The 22838-nt window shown below is 38.7% G+C and overlaps 1 protein-coding gene across 16 annotated transcripts in view; it reads right to left on the reverse strand.

The window, feature by feature from the left end:
• Positions 1-21376, reverse strand: part of IMMT (inner membrane mitochondrial protein) — a gene marked incomplete at its 3' end in the record, with an annotated part of 42181 nt that extends 20805 nt beyond the window's left edge. For 11 of the 16 annotated variants that reach the window (XM_080813808.1, XM_080813822.1, XM_080813819.1 and 8 more), the window contains exons 1-4: positions 21176-21332; positions 6126-6199; positions 4905-5094; positions 92-203 (exon numbers count right to left, since the gene is read on the reverse strand). In XM_080813808.1, coding sequence (XP_080669934.1) covers positions 92-203; positions 4905-5094; positions 6126-6199; positions 21176-21220 — 421 coding nt within the window. In that variant the 5' untranslated portion in view covers positions 21221-21332. Of the gene's footprint in view, positions 1-91; positions 204-4904; positions 5095-6125; positions 6200-21175 lie in introns of all 16 variants that reach the window. The other 5 variants (XM_080813810.1, XM_080813809.1, XM_080813813.1 and 2 more) reach the window with 4 other exon arrangements.
• Positions 21377-22838: the final 1462 nt, after the last annotated feature.

Genomic DNA, 22838 nt, shown 5'->3' on the forward strand with positions numbered 1-22838 from the left:
GGTAGGGGCCCCCTCTTGATCCTGGGTACAAATTCATTAAAACAATCTACTTATCTATAATTTTTAAAAAACTGATTCTAAGTATAGGTACCTGTTGTTAAAGCTGGAGTGTCTCCCTTTTGTTTTTGGAGTTGTGAGGCAGGCTGTTTAGATTCTTTCATTACCTCTGATACACTGGAGATTTTTAGTGGACCAGACTGAATCTTGGAAATAAAAAACATGTAACATTTCAGATACAATACTGTTGTTTTTTTTTTTTAAAGGCAGCATACAATAACTTGTATTATTTCAAAAGTCAAGTACCTCAGGCTTTTCATATAAAGTTAACACTTCACAGTATTACATATTTTATTAATCACAGTAAGGTAAGGTAAGTCTTCATTTTAGAAAAATGCAACCCAAAAACTTCATGCCAAATGACTGGCCCAATTTTCATAGTACCAAAGGCTTCTCTTAGGGCAACTAATAAAGTATATGTTGCAGAGCCTTCCCTCTAAACACCATTTCTTTTATATATACAACATTGAGAGCACCATTTCCATCTGCTTCTTAAATCCAATTTTTTTGCCTTGTGTATACATTCAGTTAGAAACAAATAATTTTCAGAGGCTCTGAGTAAAACCAAATGTTAGTTTTTTGTTTCCTTAATCTCCCAGATTCATGCAACTGTACACTGAAAAACAGGACCCTATTGTAATGTCTGATTTTCTCTTTCTCAGTTACCACCTGCCTCAAGTTTAAGACCCTGTTCATTAAAGGACTGCCATTATGATGTGCTGGCAAAAATTACTGAGTAACAGAAATATTTTCATTTACCACCTGTGATGTGCTATTTTTTGCCAGAACTTGGTAATGGGATTCAGATATCTCAAAGACTACTCAAATATAAGAGCAATAATTTTGAACTTTGTCACTACCAGAAATTAGAAATATGTGCATTTTCTTTTAGTAAAATTTTATCATTTAAATCATGAAATACATGCTCCTTATAACAAGCAAAATAATATCAAGACATATTAATGGTTTTATTTTGCTTCTTTACTGCTTTTTTCCCTTCCAGCACTCGGAAGGTAGCCACTGCCAACAACCTGAAATCTATCCTTCCATCCCTGAGCATAAGCTCAGGTATATACACATAAATAACTTTTCATTTTTTTAAACAAAACAAAATAGGGTTGGTTATATTATACAAACTACCACGTAACTCAGTTCTTCGTTTTGCTTTCATTTAATAATCTATCATGGACATTCTCTTCCAGATCAAGAAATGATTTTTAGTTCCATAACATTCTAATTTAATTGTATATCTTAATATATCTGCAAACCCCCAAATTTTGTCAATTACTCTCCTATTTTTGGAAAACAAGCTTGTTTCCTGCTTTTTTCATTGTTAAACATCCTTGTCCAGGGTGCCTGGGTGACTCAGTCCATTAAGCATCTGCCTTCAGCTCAGGTCATGATTCCAGGGGCTTGGGACAGAGTCCCTCATCCAGCTCCTTGCTCAGCCAGGAGCCTGTATCTCCCTCTGCCTGCCGTTCCCCCTACTTGTGCGTGCATGCTCTCCCTCTCTGACAAATAAATAAATAAAATCTTAAAAAAAAAAAAAATTCTTGTCCATGCAACTGGAAAGCACTGCAGTGGTATCTGTAGCATAGTCTGACAAAAGAGGAAGTGCTAGGTCAAAGAGGTTATATATTTTTAGCAGCTACTAACAGATCGCTTTCACGTAAGGTTCTAGCAACTCACACTCTCCCAATAAATGTGTGTGTTATGTGTGTCTGTGTATAAATAAGACCTATTTCCAGACTAAGTTTTTCCACTCTAATTTCTAATCCTCTGTCAAAACCTTACCGTTCTATTAAAGTATGATTATAACAAAGTCAATTACCTGGAAAAAAAAGTGCCCTCTGACTCCTCCCTAACCCAACACTGTTTTGAAATGTGCGTGGCTCGTTTAGTACATTATTTATCCTTTCATATGAATTTAAAAATCATCTTATCTGATTCCTCAATCTCTAAAAAAAAATCCATTAGAATTCTTATTAGGTATATGTGTATATGGTATGGGTGTGGGGGGGTGTGTGTGTCTGTGTCTGTGTATACAAACGTCATTTCTGTCAAATATATACAAATTTAAGGGAAATTTAAGAGAAAAGCATATATTTGAGAAAAATGACATTTTTATGATATTAACTCCTATCCAGAACATATTTGTCTCCATTTAGGCAGGTCTTATTCCATGTCCATCAAAAAGATTTTAAGTTTATCCTCTCTCAGTATTTATTAGCTGTGCATAAATAATCATGTTGGCTCCAAAACAATTATCATGAAATAAAATGCACAGTTTCTAAAAGCAACAAGTTGGTAACAATGCACAAGAGTAGAGAATGAATAAATGGTAAAAATTAAAAAACAATTAATCCAGAGACGAGAAAATACACTTTGTAATCCAGAGACGAGAAAATACGCTTTGGTGTATGTAGTGAAGGATGTAGGTCTTGAAGACAACATTAGTAGGCAAAAGAAAAGAAGCCGCTCTGGGTACGAGCCCACAAAGGGAAAAGTTGTGCAAGTTGAAGCGATCTTTAATTAGCTCTCTGCTTTAATACAGGCCCTCGAAACAGCATCTGGTATATCGTAATCAACTTGATTGACATTTGTTGAATAAATGAATGGAAAGCACAAGGCGTATTTATAAGGTAAACTGACATGAAGCTAAGGATTTATGTGCAGGACCATTTAGAGATAAGGCTGGAAAGGTAAACAAAGAGCCAGACTGCCAAGTTGTGTTAAATGTCAACCTATAAACAAGCAAAAACCATAAACTACAGAATAAAGTAACAAACAGGTAGCTCCTAAGCTAACCTTTAACCACTCCTGGCTTTACTCTCTTCATTCAGAACATGAAATAATGTCTCAAGTCTCTGTAGTCTGTCTTTCAAATAATAATAAATATATAAAAATCAATGATAAGTGGTATCATGAAAATATCATAAAAATGTGATAGCACTTATCTTAGAAGATTCTCTGGTATTGATATGAGGATAGCCTATATTATGGCAGAAGAGATCTCAGGGGTGGAGACTGGGAGGAAAGTCTTGGCGGGGGCAGGAAGAAACAGGTCTAGTTTGGATACAAAGTGATAGAGGTCAGGAACGCCTGGGTGGCTCAGTGGGTTAAAGCCTCTGCCTTCAGCTCAGGTCATGATCCCAGGGTCCTGGGATGGAGCCCCGCATCGCATCGGGCTCTCTGCTCAGCAGGGAGCCTGCTTCCTCCTCTCTCTCTGCCTGCCTCTCCGCCTACTTGTGATCTCTGTCTGTCAAATAAATAAATAAAATCTTAAAAAAACAAAAAACAAAAAACAAAAAAAACAAAGTGATAGAAGTCAGAAATGGGATGACAGTCGTAATGCAAGAAAAAAAATAGGGGCGCCTGGGTGGCTTCAGTGAGTTAAAGCCTCTGCCTTCAACTCAGATCATGATCCCAGGGTCCCGGGATCAAGCCCCGCATTGGGCTCTCTGCTCAGCAGGGAGCCTGCTCCCCCCACCCCTGCACGTGCCTCTCTGCCTACTTATAACCTCTGTCTGTCAAATAAATAAATAAAATCTTTTAAAAAATAAAGAAAGAAACATCAGAGATTAAACAAGATATGGTTGCTAACGAAATATAGACAACTATGAAGATGACCCTAAGAATTCCAACCTAACTACGATACTATCTGTAACACAAAAAGAGCAAATCAGAAGAGAGTAACTTTTGAGGTGGCGCAATATGGACCTGCCAAGTAACCCAAGTGGAAATGTTCAACAGGATAGCTGAAGTAGAATGAGAAAAGGCCATGACTCTGAGAGAGATAAACAGGTAATCTACAAAGAATGACACTTGAAGTCATGTCAAGCAAGAAAAGAACACTACTTTCAACTTACTCCATGCTCCTAGAATTGTTCTCAGCTATCTCTCCTGGGTCATGTAGGCTAAAACAAGACCCAAGATTTTAGAATGAATCCACAGAATTCCGTTCCTTGACTACTGAAGCTACAAAATGGTCTCTCTTGGCAAGCACAGACATTTTAAAGTTCATATGGAAGAATAAATGATGTGGAAGACTATTCTGAAAAAGCATGACAGAGTAAGGGGAAGGTGTCACAGGACACTTGGTTTTCTAAGTATTAATGCTGTTATAGGACTGACCTCTAGACTATGATAGCTACTAGAGAAAAGAAGTGCACCCAATTTTTAAGAAAGTACTGATCGGCCATGTCCAGCCTCACAGCATAAAGAAATACCCAAAACCAAATCAGCAAAAATCCACGATCTCCTCTGTAAACTTTTTTTCAAGGGGTTTGTTTGAATGAACAATTATTTAAGATGTTTAAAAAAATTTTAGGCCTGGGGGGCGGGGGGTAGGTTCAAACTCTGAATATTTACAACGTTCCAGAAATATCAGAAGATATTTCCATCAACCGATCAGTAAGTAGCTGAAAATTCTATGACTCTTGTTTTGTGGTCTAGAAAAAGCCACTACTAACTATAACACCTTGGGTTCTGTGTCATGACCATTCTGTGTTTATGTTTTTAGTGCTGTAAGTCAGAAACTGAGAGCTGCAACACTGTAGGCTGTCACAACAATCCTCCATCCACGGGACAGCCACAGTTACCTCTGTCCAAGCAGCCTCTTCCATTTACCCTCACGTGCCACGCAATCATTCTATGTAGTGGGTAGTAAATGAGAACACTTAACTTGGAAGGGATGAAAATCCAACTCTACAAATTTATGTTAAAGGAAACTAGTAAACACATATCTGGCCAAGTTTTACTGAATTATAAAATATTTTCAAGATGAAAACAACCTGCTTTTACTAGTATTCCATAGGATAAACTGAAATATTGTTTAAAACTCTTACCGGCTTCTTTGGCAATGGAACAGGATAAGGTGGGGAACCAAGAACCATCTCAAAGAGTTTGTCTGAGTAAGGTATGGTTTTCTCTACACTTTCCCGGAAATGGGAATCCCATTTAGCATACAGGATAGTGCCACCAATACCTCCACCAACAAATAAAAGGCCAGCACCAGCAATTTTGCCAGGAGACAACCTAAGTGAAAGAAATAGGAAACACATTCATACTTCTTGCCTCTCCCAAACCTACTTCCTTAGACTAATGTAAGAATCTCAAAGACCCCTAAACTCTACCCCTCTACTGCTGACTCAGATGACAGCAGCCAAGTTTATTACTACAGCTGCACATCACCTTTCCTTCATTTGCTTTAAAACAGGTCTGCAACAGAAAACACTTACTTATGGATAACTAGATTTTTTTAAGTACAGTAGTATCTAGAATAGGAAGAATGAAGTAATCTACCTTGTAAAAGTTAAAATTGAAGATGTTCACAATCATGAGATTTCCCTTGAATCCAAAAAAAGAAGCATCACTTTTTTTTAATTAACATATAACATATTATTTGCTTCAGGGGTATAGGTTTGTGAATCATCAGGCTTACACACTTCACAGCACTCACCAGAGCACATACACCCCACAATGTCCATAACCCAACCGCCCTATCCCTTACCCCCCACCCTCCAGCAACCCTGTTTGTTTCCTGAGATTAAGAGTCTCTTATGGTTTGTCTCCCTCCCAATCCCATCTTGTTTCATTTTTCCTTTCCTACCCCCCAAACTCCCCACCCTGCCTCTGAAATTCCTCATATCAATCACTAACTTTTAAAGCTCTTCTCCCCTTAATAAAACATTTCTAAAATAAAACAAAATAAACCCTTTACAAAAGAAAGACAATAAAAATATCAGATAAAACAAATACTTCCAAAATTCCAACATGCTGAGCTCTGGATATAAATCGATTAGCCACAGAAAGGAAGACAGCACATGAGGGTGGGATGTTGTCTACCTTGTATGCTATCTACATCTACAAAAGAACCAAAAGGAGCATCATAACAGATTTTCACCTACAAATAAATAATGCTCCAAATATTAGAGCAAAGCTCCAGTGTTTGTACCCCTTAACAAAAAAGATTTTAAACAGCTATTCCCATATTCATGGAAAACAGATACACAAACGTCTCTTTATACACAGTTAAAAGCCCATTTACAGGGAGACACACCACATACCTAGAACCTCCTGAAGTAGAATATCTACGGCATGGTCGTAATGGACGGAGGACAAACTTCCCACAGAGACAACTCTAGAGAGGAAGAAGAAAACATCACAACCAATGGAGAAGGACTCTGGAAAGCTTTTAGGGTTGTAACTCAGGTGTAATATTTTTATTACACATGTCTTTGTTAAACAAAAAATTATTTTCAGAAATCAATTTACCATGGAACATTCTTATAGGCCCTTAACAATGACACTTCCAGTACCCCAAGGCTCATGTAAGATTATTTTTAAGATTAAAAAAATGATTATCATATTATGATTGGCACTTTAAAATGTTATGTACACTAATTATTTCTTGGATATGACTGGAATGTGCCATATGCTTTTTTAATTGGCAAAAAAAAAAATAAAACAAAAGTATAAAATATCTACTTTTACTTGGTAAGCTTAATTTAGACATCTGAAAAATCACCCACAGGAAACACTGCATTGTAGGATGTGTATAAATCCACTCGGGAGAGAGCCAATCTTAGCTTAATTTATCTAGAAAACCAAATTTCCCATCTGTAAGATAACTATGGGACCAGCCAGTCATTTCCTAGCGGCAGTCATTTAAATCTAAAAGTTCATCTTGGGGGGCACCTAGGTGGCTCAGGCAGTTAAGTGGCTGTCTTCAGCTCAGGTCATGATCTCAGGGTCCAGGGACAAAATCTCAAAAAATAATAAATAAAAAAAGTTCACCTTGGTTTGCCTTAAACTAAAAGTCAAAACTTTTTAAAAAAGATTTTGTTTATTTGAAAGAGAGACAAAGACAGAGCATGAGCTGGGGGGCGCCGGGGAGTGGGGGGGAGGCAGAGGCAGAGGAAGAAGCAGACCCCTTGCTGAGCAGGGAGCCTGGACTGGATCCTAGGATCCTGAGATCATGACCTGAGCTGAAGTCAGACATTTAACTGATCGAGCCACTCAGATACCCCAAAAGTCAAAATTTTTAAGACAAAAATTTTAACATTATAAATGCTCAAATAAATACTTACCTCCATATAACTAGTCCATTTACTCAAAAGCAAATAATCAAACCAATACTTTGAAATTTGTTTTAATCAAAGCAAAGCACATAAATGCAAATGTTTCTTAACAGTATGTGAATTCCTTAAATAAAACAAATGAACACCTACAGAAATACTATGGGGGAAGGTTTTGATAAACTTGAAGTCATTCACAGCAATTGATCTGAAATTTCAAATTTACTCCATCAATATCATCTTTCTTTATACCAACTAGAAAATCAAACCGCAACAAGGCAAGAGGGAAAAAAAATGCATTCTCTGGGTTCCCCGATGAAACTGCATTCAAAGAATATCAGAAAAACACAAATTTCCTTTTAGAAATAACTTCAAAGAAACTTGATCACAGGATCAAAGGCCACATAAAATTACCCTAGAATTAATCACATTTGCAATTTATGCTCTATGCCTAAAGGTAAACATTAATATCAACACATTTAGGAAAAAATACATAAGTTAGTTGTTTTACAACACATAAAGAAGTTACAGTTGGTATTTTAAAAGCATTTTGATTATTATGTGTAGAATTCTCAACATCTTTCAACTATACTTAACAGAAAAGCATGTCTTCCTGCTGTTCTGTAAAGTTGGTTATAGGACATTTTAAACAGAACTGCAACTACTTTTGTAAGTCAACATCTCCATTTTGTTGACTTAGAAATTATTAGGAAACCATTAAAGTTGTATTTAAGATTCCATACTTTCATAGGTACAAAGAAGTATTCAAGTCAAAAATTAAGACACTGTTCACAGTGGGTAACTGCTAACTGGAACATCAAGCAGCAAACATAATAGTGGAAAACTGAACCTGGGAAGTACAAAACGATATTAATGCTATAACTCAAAAATACTTTATTTCACATCAGTATTTATTATTTTTTTTAAATTTTATTTATTTATTTGACAGACAGAGATCACAAGTAGGCAGCACAGCAGGTGGAGAGAGAGGGGAAAGCAGGCTCCCTGCTGAGCAGAGAGCCCGATGCGGGGCTCAATCCCAGGACCCTGGGATCATAACCCGAGCCGAAGGCAGAGGCTTCAACCCACTAAGCCACCCAGGCGCCCCTACTTTTTTTTGCAGTATAGGTGACACACAATGTTACATTAGTTTCACATATACAACACAGTGATTCAACAGCTCTGTGCTCTGTGTTATGCTATGCTCACCCCAACTGCAGCTACAATCTGTCATCATACGACGCTATTACAATATCAATGACTATGTTCCCTATACTGTACTTTTTATTCCTGTGTATGCATTCCATAAATGGAAGCCTGTATCTCCTACTCCTTCACCCACTTTGCACTTCCCCCTCCTCCTGCCTTTAGCTTATTCTCTGTATTTATAGGTCTGACTCTGCTGTTTACACATTTGTTTTTAAGATTCCACACACCAGTGAAATCATATGGTATTTGTCTTTATCCGTTTTGACTTTTTTTTTTTTAAGGTTTTTTATTTACTTATTTGACAGAGAGAGAGAGATCACATGTAGGCAGAGAGGCAGGCAGAGAAAGAGGGGGAAGCAGGCTCCCCACTGAGCAGAGAGCCCAATGTGGAGCTCGATCCCAGGACCCTGAGATCAATGACCTGAGCCGAAGGCAGAGGCTTAACACACTGAGCCACCCAGGCACCCCTTGACCACTTTTAAGTAAGACTGATCTTCTTCATATTCTTTTCTCTTTATATATGAAGAGAAATTAGCCATGTGTCTGCTAATAACTAATGTTTTTATCCAGTTTGTAATCTTTTTCTTTGTTCATGGTAGTTTATAATTTATACCATGCAAAAAATTACTTTTATGTAGTCAAAACTGTCAATCTTATATGGCTTCTGGGTTTTCTCATATTCTTAGAAAGCCACTCTCAGATTACAAAATAATTCTTCCATGTTTCCTCTACTATCACAGTTTCATTTTTTAAATATATCTTTTTTTTTTAAAGATTTTGTTTATTTACTTGACAGAGAGATAGAGAGAGCACAAGTAGGCAAAGTGGCAGGCAGAGGGAGAGGGAAAAGCAGGCTCTCCAAGGAGCAGGGAGTCTAATGCGGGGTGCAATCCCAGGACCCTGGGATCATGACCCAAGCCAAGGCAGCCGCTTAACTGACTTAAGCCACCCAGGCACCCCTATATAAATCTTTGAAATTAGTGGAAGGTATTTTTTTAATTTTTTAATTTTTTATTTTTTATTATTTTTTATTTTAATTATTTTTTTATTTTTTTACTTTTTTCCCAAATTTCTATTCAGTTGCCCTAAATCATAGACTGAACAATTTTTTCCAATTTTTTCCGACTTGAAATGCCACCTTTAAAATATACCAAATGCCTTGATGCATTTAGATTTCCTATTTTGTTCCACTGATCTACACTAATACTACAATGTTTTAACCATTGCGTCTTAGAATAAGCTTTTACGGTGGTAGGAATTGTCCTCTCTTTGAGTACTATTATTTTTTCAGAATTTTCCTGGCTAGTTTTTTTTTTTTTCTTGTAAAAACTGAGCTATCAAAATGCTTTCAATTAAACAACACACCATGAATTATAAGATGCACTCTGGGGGCATCTGGGTGCCTCATTCAGTTAAGCATCTGCCTTTGGCTCAGGTCATGATCTCAGGGTCCTGGGAAGGAGACCAGAATCAGGCCCTTCTCCTGATGGCCCCACCCACTCCATGCTTGTTCTCCTACTCTCTCTCAAATAAATAAAATCTTAAAAAAAAAAAAAAAAAGATGCACTCTGATTTAAGAAGGGATAAAACATTTAAAAAAAGTATCTTTCATGGCCAAAAACTGATAGCAGTAAAGTTTCCTACTTCAGTATGAGAAAAAAGTAGAAATGAAGATTGACGCATAACTCAAATTTATAGGGTTTTTTCCTAAACCATTGGCTCTTGATTTAAAAAAATTTAAGTATCCTCATTAGCCTACTCTTATATTCTATGTAGCATTTAATATCCTAAGTAGTTTTAAAAGTCAGAAATTTTATGGGTTTTTATGGTTTTATCACCCAAGTATGAGTCCCTACTATAGCGTAGTTTTACCTATTTAAAAAAGAAAAGATATCTTCTAAGTCTCTTTTAATCTACAGGTTTTCCCTCCAATAATTAATTTGCTGAAGAACTGGGGTTGCTTGTTCTACACAATTTCCCAAACTGGATTTTGGTTAAGGTACAATTTAATATGATCCTGTCTTCTGTATTTCCTGCAAACCAGAGGTAGATCCTGACACCTGCTTAAACTCAGGTTTACTCTCTCTGGTAAAACTTTAGTTGGTGCTGTGTTCTCTCACCAGAAGGCACAGTTTCTGGTTAGCTCTCTTTTCATGATATTACCAACTGTATTGATGTAACAATGTCTAGATCCATTAATTTACTGGAAGTTGTAGAAGACAGGAATTCTATTATTTTTCATTTATTATTTGACACATCTTATAAAAAGACCCTTCCCCTCATCTATAATTTGGTTGCCCAAAATATAGGTCATACAGGAAAGGCAGGATAAATCCCTGTTACCCTTTTACCCACTTACCCTCTGATAATGACCAATTGTGGATTTTTTCATATATTAATTGTGACAAATTGTATTTCCTAAAAATTGTTACATTTCCCATCCCACCTGGTTTTCCAGAACCTTGCCATTTTCCCCAGAACCTTGCAACTGCATTAGACCTCAAGAACCTCCTGACAGAACCCAGAAATCCTTAGACCTAAGAGATAATTTGTTTAGGTTATTTATATAACAATGTTTTCATTTATATAATTTTTACCTATATAATAAATGCCATTACTATAAAATAACAAGTAATAATGCTGTTATTTAATACCACTAAGTTTGGGGTGATCTGTTATACAGTTACAACCGAACAGATAACTTGTACCTAGAGTAAGGGGTTTCCACAATAAAACATAAAGCACATGGGGTAGAGGATGAAAGTTGGAAAGGCCTTGAAGAGACTTCACAGAAGCCTCACATCATCCATGGAGAGTGTTGGTTAAGGGCTTCAGTAAGAAAAATGTTTTTGGAAACCTAGAGGAAAAAGGGATCCTTGTTATATAGTGTCAGAAGTTTGTCAAAATTCTCACCTGTGGTAACAGATGACATGGAAAATAGAAAATCAGAAGTTGTACCTAATGGACTGATGGATTTAACTAAACAGAATTCCAAGCAGAATGCTCAAAAGTGCCAACTAGTTTCTTTGAGCAGGGTATAAGGGTAAAAATGAGCTTCAAAACAAACAAACATACAAACAAACAAACGAAAAGACCTATCTAGTTTTTAAGTACAATTTAAAGGAAATATTAAGGAGCCAGGACTTTATAGGCTCAAAAATAAAACCTTTTTCTCATTCTCAGCCTCTCCAGTTGGCAAAAATCCTTTAAGACCTCAAAGTTCTAAGGAGGTGCTCCCTACAGAATCTTTTCACACAGAGAAAAGGTCCCTTGGGGATCCTAAGGGTGTACCTCCCGTAGTCTTTTTGTTAAACAACAGGGCTACTGAGAATCTTAAGGGTTTTACCCTATAGCAGCTCACAGGGAGTCCAAAATAGTAAAGGTAAGCATACCCTGATATTCATGGGTGTGGCTTTTTTGTCTAATGGAAAAAGCCTTGATACAATCCAAAGGAAACCCAAAGTTAAGATAACTACATTTTCTGGAAAAGGAAGGCTAATTCAAGGGATGAAACCAAGAGCCAGAGTAAAACTGAGAGTTATGAAGTATCATTACCAATCAGTATGAATTAAGAAATTAGCAACATGTTACAACAATGACTGCTATGTGTGGTCTTGTTTCCTGCCTTTTTGAATGGAAGTATCTAGAATGCCTGTCACACTGTACTGTATGATGGCTATACAGGGAGCAGATACTTGTCTCTTTAGTTCACAAGTTATTAGACTGAAAGGTAAAGTGCTTCTGGAGCTGTATCCCAGGAACCACATATGCATCCAAGACATCCTATCGTCCAAGACACCACATGCAGGTATTCTAGCCAACCGTCCCCACTTAGGTGTCGCTGCAGCCAGTATTAACTGCCAGACATGAAAGTGAGAAAGACTTTGAGATGACTCTATTCATAGCCACTGTCTGATTACAACCTCATTAGGCACACTGAGCAAAAACTAGCCCAGCTGAGCCCAGGCAAACCCCAAAACTGGAACGAGACAACAATAAATTATTATTCTACCCCAAGCTCAAGGTGGCTTATGTAGCTACAGCTAACCAAAACAGTATCTTTATGAACTTATGAATTTAAACACTTCTGAAAAAAAAAGTCCCATCTTTGGCTAATAGACTCTACTTCAAATTGAAAACATATTATTTTACATTATTTTAATTTCACACATATACATAAAAATATATATATAATATACATATATGTATGTATGTAATATATAACTTTGTCTCTGTACTTCAGGCCATCTGCAAATACCTGGTGTCAAAAAAATTTTTCCATCTGTAGTAAAATTCACTTATAAAAATCACATTTTATATACATATTTTTTAAGATTTTATTATTTGACAGAGAGAGAAAATACACAGGGGGAGTGGCATGCAGAGGGAGAAGGAAACGCAGGATCCCCATTTAGCAGGGAGCTTGATGTTGGGGCTCCATGTAGGGCTCCATCCTAGGATGCCAGGATCATGACCTAGGATGACGGCAGATACTTAATGGACAGCCATGAAGACACCCCAAATTCACCATTTTAAAGTATACAATTCAGTGACATTAGTATATCCACAGTGCTGTACAACAACCATCACCACTATTTAGTTCTAGAACATTTGCATCACTCCAAAAGGAAATTCCTGTACCACCAACTAGGCAGTCTGTCCACTGACCCCTCTCCTCAGCCTCTGCAAACACTACTTCCTGGCTCTGTGGGTATTGGGTACAAATGGAATCATACAATATGTGTGTTCTGTTGAGCCTGACTTCTTTCACTTGGTACAATGTTTTTAAGATTCACCCAGGTTGTAGAATGTACCATATATGTATCATGTATTTTCCTCTGAGGGCTGACTGGAATATTTCATCTATGGATATACCATATTTTGTTTATCCAGACATTATTAGCTGATGGACATGTGGGTTGTCTCCATCTTTTGGCTACTATAAATAATGCTGTATTTCTCTGCAAGTTTCTATTTCAATACCTATTTTCAATTCTGGGGGGGTACAACTGCAGGGTCATTTGGTAATTCTATGTTTAACTATGCATCATTTTACATTCCCACCAGCAATGTATGAGGGTTCCATTTTCTCCACATCCTCACTAACATCAGTCATTTTCAGTTTTTATTATAGGCTTCATAGTGAGTATGAAGTGGCTATATCATTGTGGTTCTGATTTGTACTTCCCTAATGCCAATGGATGTTTATTATCTTTTCATGAGCTTTTTGATCATTTATATATCTTCTTTGGATAAATGTCTATTCAAGTCCTTCGCCCAGGTTTTATTAGGGTCGTCTTTTTTGTTCTTGTTCTTTACTTATTCTGGATACGAGATCCTTATCAGATATATGGTTTGAAAATATTTTCTCCCATTCTTTTCACTCACTTCAGTGTCCTCTTATGAACAAAAATTTTTAATTTTGATGAAACCCAATTTATCTTTTTTTCCTTTTGGAGTCCTATCTAAGAAACCATTGCCAAATCTAAGTCAGCCTCTAAGAGCTCTCTTTCTTAAGCACCAAGCTAATCTCTTTATATAAATGAAGTGGCCTACTTTAATACACTTCTTAGTTCTGGAATTCCTTTTTATTAAAAATAACCTATCATGTAGGGGCACCTGGGTGACTCAGTCGTTAAGCATCTGTCTTCAGCTCAGGTCAAGATTCCAGGGTCTCGGGACTGAGCCCCACATCGGGCTTCCTGCTCTGCGGGAGGCCTGCTTCTCCCTCTCCCACTTCCCCTTCTTGTGCTTCCTCTTTTGCTGTGTCTCTGTCAAATAAATAAATAAAATCTTTGAAAAAAAAAATAACCTACCATGTAGAAAAAACTAAACTGTTTCAAAGCAATCTGCCTTGACATATATTACAAGGCTAGCATTACTGTATCTAACCTATAGAAACATGATTTTTAAGAAGAAAAAAGAGGGATGCTTGAGTGGCTCAATCAGGTAAGCATCTGCCTTCGGCTCAGGTCATGATCCTGGGGTCCTGGGATGGAGAACCATGTCAGGCTCCCTACTGGGCAGGAAGTCTGCCTGTCCCTCTCCCTATGCCTCTGCCCCTCCCTCTGCTTCTGCTCTTGCTCTCTCTCAAATAAATAAAATCTTAAAAAATAAATTAAAAACAAAAAAGAGGGGCGCCTGGGTGGCTCAGTGGGTTAAGCCTCTGCCTTCGGCTCAGGTCATGATCTCAGGGTTCTGGGATCAAGCCCCGCATCAGGCTCTCTGCTCAGCAGGGAGCCTGCTTCCTCCCTCTCTCTCTGCCTGCCTCTCTGCCTACTTGTGATCTCTGTCAAATAAATAAATAAAATTTTTTTTAAAAAATTTTAAATAAATAAATAAATAATAAAAACAAAAAAGATAAAACCTACAATTCCCACATTAAGTTCTTGCACAAACAATCTATTCCTTAGCTCCAAACTAAGGTAAACATACAAAAAGAAACCAAATTCTAGCATTACAACCTAGAAACAAGAGAATATAATAATTTATCTCCTCACATGAACCCCAACTGGAGGTTCCAGGCTTCCCCTCTAGAATTTGCCAGTCGCTATAACTGATGGTGTTCTGGTAAAGTTTTGTCATAAGGATTCCTCCCACACAAACAAAAAACACCCAGAAGTTAATGACCAGTTCTACATTTGAAATGCAGATTGGTATGTGACAACTTAACTTTTTCTACAGCTAACTTAAAATATTTCATAAGAATAATGAAATAAGGGGCGCCTGGGTGGCTCAGTGGGTTGGGCTGCTGCCTTCGGCTCAGGTCATGATCTCAGGGTCCTGGGATCGAGTCCCGCGTCGGGCTCTCTGCTCAGCAGGGAGCCTGCTTCCCTCTCTCTCTCTCTGCCTGCCTCTCTGCCTACTTGTGATCTCTCTCTGTCAAATAAATAAATAAAATCTTAAAAAAAAAAAAAAAGAATAATGAAATAAGGGGTGCCTGGGTAGCTCAGTCTGTTAAGCGTCTGCCTTCGGCTCGGGTCATGATCCCAGGGTCCGGGGATCGAGCCCCACATCAGCAAAGAGCCTGCTTCACCCTCCCTCTGCCTGCCTCTTCTCCTGCTTGTGCTCTCGCTCTGACAAATAAATAAACAAAATCTTTTTTTTAAAAAAATGAAATGCAGATTAGTATGTGTCAACTTAACTTCTTCTACAGCTAACTTCAAATATTTTATAAGAATAATGAAATAAGGGGTGCCTTCGTGGCTCACTTGGTTAAGCATCTGCCTTTGGCTTAGGTCATGATCTCAGGGTCCTGGGATCAAGCCCCACATCACCCTCCATGCTTAGTAGGGTGTCTGCTTCTCCCTCTCCCTCTACCCCTCCCTGCTGCGTGTGTGCGTCCACGCACACTCTCAAATAAATATATTTATTTCAAATAAAAAATAAATCTTTAAAAAAAAAAGCATCATAAATTAAGGTTAAAAATATACTACACGAAAAAACCCAGGAAATTTGGCCTTGAGGCAGTATCATCTCTCAGTATAGACACATTCTGTATCTTAGAAAAAGTACCCTTCAGTTACACCAAGGAAATGGCAGATATTAAATACAGCAAAACAAAGAACTTAATACTTCTTTAGTTTTCCCTGCATATATGTGTGAATATCTATTACTCATATATTCCCACTCACTTGTCTTAAGTTATGATGTAAAATTTATTCCAAAACAGTTTGAAAGCCAATGGCCTACAGAAATGAAAATAAGGAATAATAAAAAATGATTCTAGAATGGGTAAAAGCAAAGAGCAAGCCGCATGACATACTAAAGTACCTTTTACCATGTACGCTTGGCAGACATTACTGCTGAGTTACATACTGTTTTACAATCCTAATGGAGAAAAAAAAGAAGAAAAAAAAAAGAGAGAGAATTCCAGAAGATGACAACTAAAAATGTCCACGCATGAATTCAAACCTAAACTAGTCCTGCTATCAAACTTTGGCCATAAACAAACTGGGTTAGTCAATCCCCTGGAACAATGCTTCTTTCTCTTCTTTCAAGTGATAAACAGTTAAGATTCTGCACATGCAGATGACCATTACCAAATCCATAGTTAAGGAGTTGGCTGGGCTGAAAGCTCAGGCCCTCCAAACCCAATGCCCAACTCAAAAAAGGTTGGGCCTGGTGATGCAGGCAGTACTGGGACTAAGAAAACTAAGAAGACTAAGAAGTTGTTACGTCTGGGAAATAAACTGAGGAAAAACTTGAGTCCTGAAGGATATTTCTGGAAAGAAAGAAGACACAAAAGAGAACATTTCTGTTGAATATCCACATGTAAGGAATTTAAGGATGATGAGCCCAAAGAGTTAGGCAGATGCCATTTGTGATGATTAATTTTATGTCAACTTGGAGGGTGTTTCTGGAGATTAACATTTAAATCAGTGAACTGTGTGACTAAAGCAGATTCCCTTCAATGATGTGGGTGAGCCTCACCCAATCAGCTGAAGGCCTGACTTGAATAAAAAGATGAGCCTCCCCAAAAAGGGGGAATTCAGCAGACTTTCATTCTGGAACTGCACATCAGCTCTCCAGGCCATCAGCCTTTAAACTAAAACCAGACCACAGGCTAGTCTGGGTCTCTGCATACCAAGCCCCCTAGCTCCACTGCAGATATCGGACTTGATAGCTTCCACAATTGCATGAGCCTATTCCATACAATAAATCCTTTTATCTATTACATATCCTATTGGTTCTGTTACTCTGGAGAACCATAATACACCATCAGAGATCCTAAATCCTATGTGGCTTCGGGTACCTGAGTGGCTCAATGGTAAGTGCCCAGCTCGTGATTTCAGCTCAGGTCATGATCTCAGGGTTGTGACACTGGGCTCCTGCTGGGCATGGAGCCTGCTTAAGATTCTCTACCCCTCTCCTTCTGCCCCCCTCTCCCTCTGCCTCCCTCTCTAAAAAAGTAAAAGAAAACAAAACAGAACCTATGGGGCTATAGGGAAGATCACATCCACTTATGGAGATTAAGAAAAATTAACAGAAAATAATTTATTTTTTAATTCAAACACATCACAAATATTCAATGAGCATCTATTAGGAGTCAGTTACTAAGATCAGTACTAGAAACAGAGCAACAAAAAATAACAGACACAGTCCCTTTGTGGAGCTTACATTTTAATGTGGCAAACCCACAATAAATATACATTATGTCGTAGTAGTAAGAGCTACAAAGTAAAAGTAGGGTAAAGGTAAGTTCAGAGTGATACAAGGAAAAAGAGACTGGTCAAAGGTCTATGTTACATAAGGGAGGCCTCTCTGAAGGGAAAGTGGTATTTGAGAAAATATTAGAATGAAGTAAGTGAGCTAAGCAAAGATGTGTGGGAAGACTTCAGGGCAAAAGACATGAAAAAAAAAAGTAGTGAGATTAAAATAAAATAAAATAATAAAATAGACAATGCAATGAGTTAAGTTCTAGAGATACCAAAACAGAATGAGCCAGAGTAGAAAAATGAAAAAGGCAAAGAGCTGATCATGAAGGGCCTGGTGGTAAAGGGTTTATATTTTACTCTCAATGTGACAGGATGCCAATGAAGGAAGGTATGACACAATCTGTATGCTTTTAGAAAAGACTTTATTAACTACTATATAAAGAACTGACTCTAAAAGGGCAACAGTAAAAGCAGGAAAACATTAAAAAAGATGAAGTTCGATGAGAATGGAAAAGAACTCTGACAAACAATATTCCAGATAAAGTTGACATAATCAAACAAGGAAAAGAAATTTGAGTACAAAGCTCAAAAAAAGCTAAAGAGTCATTTGTTTATGGAATACAGTTCTGAGAACTGATAAAATCCCAAGTAATAGTATATAAAGAGATGGGACAACAATGAGGTTATCACTACACATTTGTTAGAACTGCTGAAGTCCCTAACACTGACAACACGAAAAGCTGATGAGGATGTGCAACAAGAACTCCCATTCATCACTGCTGGGAATGTAAAACAGCAGCCACTTTGAAAGACGGTTTGGCAGTTTCTTACAAAAGTAAACATATAATACTGCAATCGTGCATCCTGGTATTTACCCCAAAGAACTCAAAACTTATGTCCACACAAAACCCTGCACATGAATGTTTAGAACAGGCTTTATTCATAATTGCTAAAACTTGGAAGCAACCAAGATATACTTCAGTAGGCAAATGGATACACTGTGGTACATCCAGACAATGGAATATTATTCAGTGCTAAACAAACAAACAAACAAAACAAATTTTTTAAAAAAGCTATCAAACCACAAAGAGACACAGAAGTTAAATAAATGCACATTACACGAAGTGAAAAAAGCCAATGTAAAAAGGCTAAGTACTGTAAGATACCATCTATACGAAATTTTGGAAAGGCAAAACTATGGAGATAATAAAAAGATCAGTGGTTGCAAAGGAGGTGAGGAAAGAAAGTGACAAATAGAGAACAGAGTATTTTTAAGGCAATGAAAATATTAGGATACCACAATGACTTGAGTATGTCATCATACATTTGTCCAAACCCAGACAATGTACACCAGAAGTGAACCCCACCGTGAACTACGGGCTTTGGGTGACTATGAAATGCCCATTTAAGTTCATCAGTTGTAATAAATGTACCACTCTGGTAAGGGATGTTGGTAATGGGGGAAGCTATGCATGTGTGCAGACAGGAGGTATATGGGATAATTCTGTACCTTTCCCGCAATTTTGCTGCAAAGCTAAAACTGCTCTTTAAAAAAGTCTTAATTAAAATAAAAAGGGAGAGAGATGGAAAGAGTGGACCTTGGGGATATATTTGGAGGTACAAGAAGCAGCAGATTCAACAAAGGAAAAAGAGGAGAGATGAAGGGTAAAACAGGCCCCTAGATACTACATAAACCAAAATAGCAAAAAGCGTAACAATATCAAGTGCTACAGAATGCCTGGGGAGGAGAACAAACCAATGAATTTTTCAAGAACACAATTTCGAGACCATAAGAAAATGTGGATATAAGCTAGAAAAGGCTTCATATTTTAGTATTAAGCTTTGATCTCTTTTCTTCTAACCTCCTAATTGGGATCCCAGTTAGTAGAAGTATCTTAATAAAGATAAGGAAAAAGTAATTCGGGCTTTATGGCAGAAAAGGAAACCCATCAGTGACAACCATGATATAACCTTACAGCAGAACAACAGTGTGCCATGAAAGGAGGGCTCCTCAAAGACAAACCAAAGTTCTGCCCTGAAAGGCAGCTTTACTTCCTCCATTCTTCTAATCTCACTTGGGTTTTACATTAGGAGGGATTCTAAGATGGCCCCCATAATCTCTGTCCCCTACTAAACCCATGATTAGGGTTACAAGGCAAAAGGGGTTTTGCAAGTGTAATTCAGGTAACTCATCAGTTGACTTTGAGTTAATGAAAAGGGAGGTTTACCATGTGGGCCCGGCCTAATCTTAATGCCCTTTATCATTGGCCTACAGATCAGAAACAGGAAAGAGAGAGTTCTGAAATCAAAGAGACAAACTCCTGGTAGCTCGCAAGAAAGCAAACGTCCATGTCACTGAAAAGCCTCTGAGCAAGACACTTTATGCAGCCTCTAAGACTTAGGTGAGAGCCAGCAAGAAAGCAGGGACTTCACAGGGACTTCCGTCCTTCAGCTGCAAGGGACTGAATTCTGCCAAAATGAACTTGGAAGAGGACTCTGAGCTCCAGATGAGAACCAAAGCACCGTCAACACCTCGACTGCAACCTTGTGTGGCACTGAGCAAAGAATCCAGACCATTCATAACCAGAAAATGTAAAATAATATATGGATGTTGTTTTAAGCTGCTAAATTTGTGACATTTGTTATGCATCAATAACTAATACAGACCCTACTTGCCTATAGAAGAGGCTGCTTCTATGCTGGCAACAAGTGGGGAGACAAGCAAACTTGAAAGGAAAGAAAAAAATTTTTTGACAGTTATGATTTCTCACTCACTATGACTAGGGATTTTGTTCAATTACTACTTGAGTCACAGTACCTGTTTTGCAATACATTTTTCCAACATATCAATATTCTGAAAATTATGAGCAATGGAACAGGTTTATTTTTTCATCTCCAATTGTAGAAAATTACTTTTTAAAAAAAGAAAATTACTTTGATAATAGTGCAGAAGTAAAAATCACTGGGTGTTTAGGCTTCTTGGATGTTCTGCCACAGTTGTCCCAGCACCTGGAGCGATAGATCCCCAAGCTAATCTCAGAAATGAGCACAAGGTCATGACTCCTGTCCTTCCTCAGAGAGTCTTTACTCCATAAACTACAATCTCCCGTTTCTGTTTAGAGTAAGAATAGCTCAGAAGCGCTCTCAGCTACAAAAAAGGTCCCTCCCAAATAATTATAGCCTTGACCCCTAAAATGCGGACTCTTAACAGTTCAAACACCTCCTTATTAAAGATGCAACAAGCCAAAGCTAGCCTTTTCCTCCTGGGAACTGTAGTTCTCCCCTCGACCTTCAACCACTGGCTGCGCGAAACCTATCACGAGCCCAACCGGCTACCCGAGCGGCAGCGGCCACCATTGGTCCCTGACTGGGGCAGCGCCGGGCTGATTGGATGACAGGTCCCCGAAGCCCTGCCGACCGTCCTGTGCCCGCCTCCCCGCCACCTTCTTTCCACACCCCATCCCGCTTCAGCAATAACCCTCAAGTCATCCCTCTTGGACAAACTCCCCAATTAACTGCTTCACGGGTCGGCCCAGGACTCTCGCGATGAAGGCGGCCCTGAAACACGCCCTCTCTCCCGGGGCCTAGCCAGAGCGAAAGCCTCTCCCATTTTCCGTTGGCTGCCCGGAGTCAGCCTCACCACGCGCTCTCTCCCGGCGCCCCCGCGCTCACCTGGGCGGCGGCGGTCACACCCGATAACTGACAGGCCCGCAGCATTTCGGCCGGGGGGACGGCACCGCTGGTATAGGCGGGAGCTTCCGCGGCAGAGCTAGTAGGAGAGAGTGTGCGTGCGTGCGTGCCTACGTCCGTGCAGTCTCCCCGCGCCGGTCGTACCGGAAGGGCAGCCAACGCTGCTGCGCACGCGCAGCCCCCTTTCTCGACCCCGCCCAGGCCGCTCCGAGAGGGTGGGCCCTCCATTGGCGGAAAAGGCGATTTCTCCTTCCGGGTCGCTCTCGGAGTTCCGGTGTGTAGCCCCAAGAAGGGGTCAGTAGGTGAATCGGGCGGTGGCAGGGGGGTGTGTAACTCGGACTTTGATCAGTGCGGGAAGCGGATGTTATTCTTCGAGGAGTTCAAGCAAGGGATAAGTTCAGCCTCTGTCAGCTGGATATTTCGTAGAAAGCAGTTAGGCGAAAGTTACGTAAACAATGGTGTTGTCTTGGTTTATTTCATTTGACACCCTTTCTTCAGGGAGGCTGGGTGAATGAACACTGGAGAGACCTTTGTGCGGGGTGTGTTGTTCACGTATCTAATAAATGGCAGAGCAGAGCTAGAAATCCAGATTCCTCGGGTTCTACCGCTTCTACTCCTTCTAGATTTCACTTTACAAAGATAATTTTGGCTGCAGTCTGTGGGATGGGTTGGAAGTTAAGGCGGTCAGTGCAGAACTGTTCAAAGTATTCCACTGAGTGTGTAACCAAGGTTTAGCACGTTATATGTCGAAAATAGTATTCAATATTATGAGTACTAATAATGATCTTATCACCATCACACCAAAGAAACTAAAGAACGTGTATATTTATTGTGTTTGCAAAGTTTTTTCAGGTCTTAACTAGGTAATTTATTAGAGTATGGTGTTCCTAGAGTTATAATTTTTTACAGTATGGTGGTATTACAGTATGATACTAATCCCTCTTGTAAAATGGAGAAATGGATTTGAAAATTGACTAAAATCGAATACTTATGTTTTATATGTTCACTGCTTTTCAGTGTACTTTAATAATTACATTACACTTTCTATTTCATATCACCATCACCCAACAGCCTCCAGAGCAGTCTCCCATCTTTTAAAAGTAATTTTAGCAATTAAATTACAGTCTCCCCACCCCACTCCTGACCACTGCTGTTATGCTGGGTGATGCCAGTGTAATGACTTTTCTAACATCTTGGCCATAAACCTCTCAATACCAATACCACAGTTTCAATCTGCTCTAACCATGTGTGGCCCAGCCACATTTTGGGACTGAACATCATTACCAACTTCTGCAGCTTCCAGATCTCAAACTCCAAAATTAATTTCTCTTGTTTCCTAATGTCCCATTTGACCAAATCCTTAATCTTCAACCTCCACATGCAATTTATGAATTTTTTTGCTTTAAAATGGACTCCCCTAAAGTAACGCGACTTTAAATCACTCCTCTGTTCAAAAATGTGCAATGACTCCCACTGCCAATTCAAAGAATATTTATGAAATGTCTCAGTACTTTTCCAGCCCATGGGAATGTTTTTAAGGCTCAACTTGGCCACCTTACGTGAGAGATTAAAAAAGCAATGATTGGGCGCCTGGGTGGCTCAGTGGGTTAAAGCCTCTCCCTTCAGCTCAGGTCATGATCTCAGG

The sequence above is a fragment of the Martes martes genome, assembly GCF_963455335.1.
Source record: "Martes martes genome assembly, chromosome: 9".
Lineage (NCBI taxonomy): Eukaryota > Metazoa > Chordata > Mammalia > Carnivora > Mustelidae > Martes > Martes martes.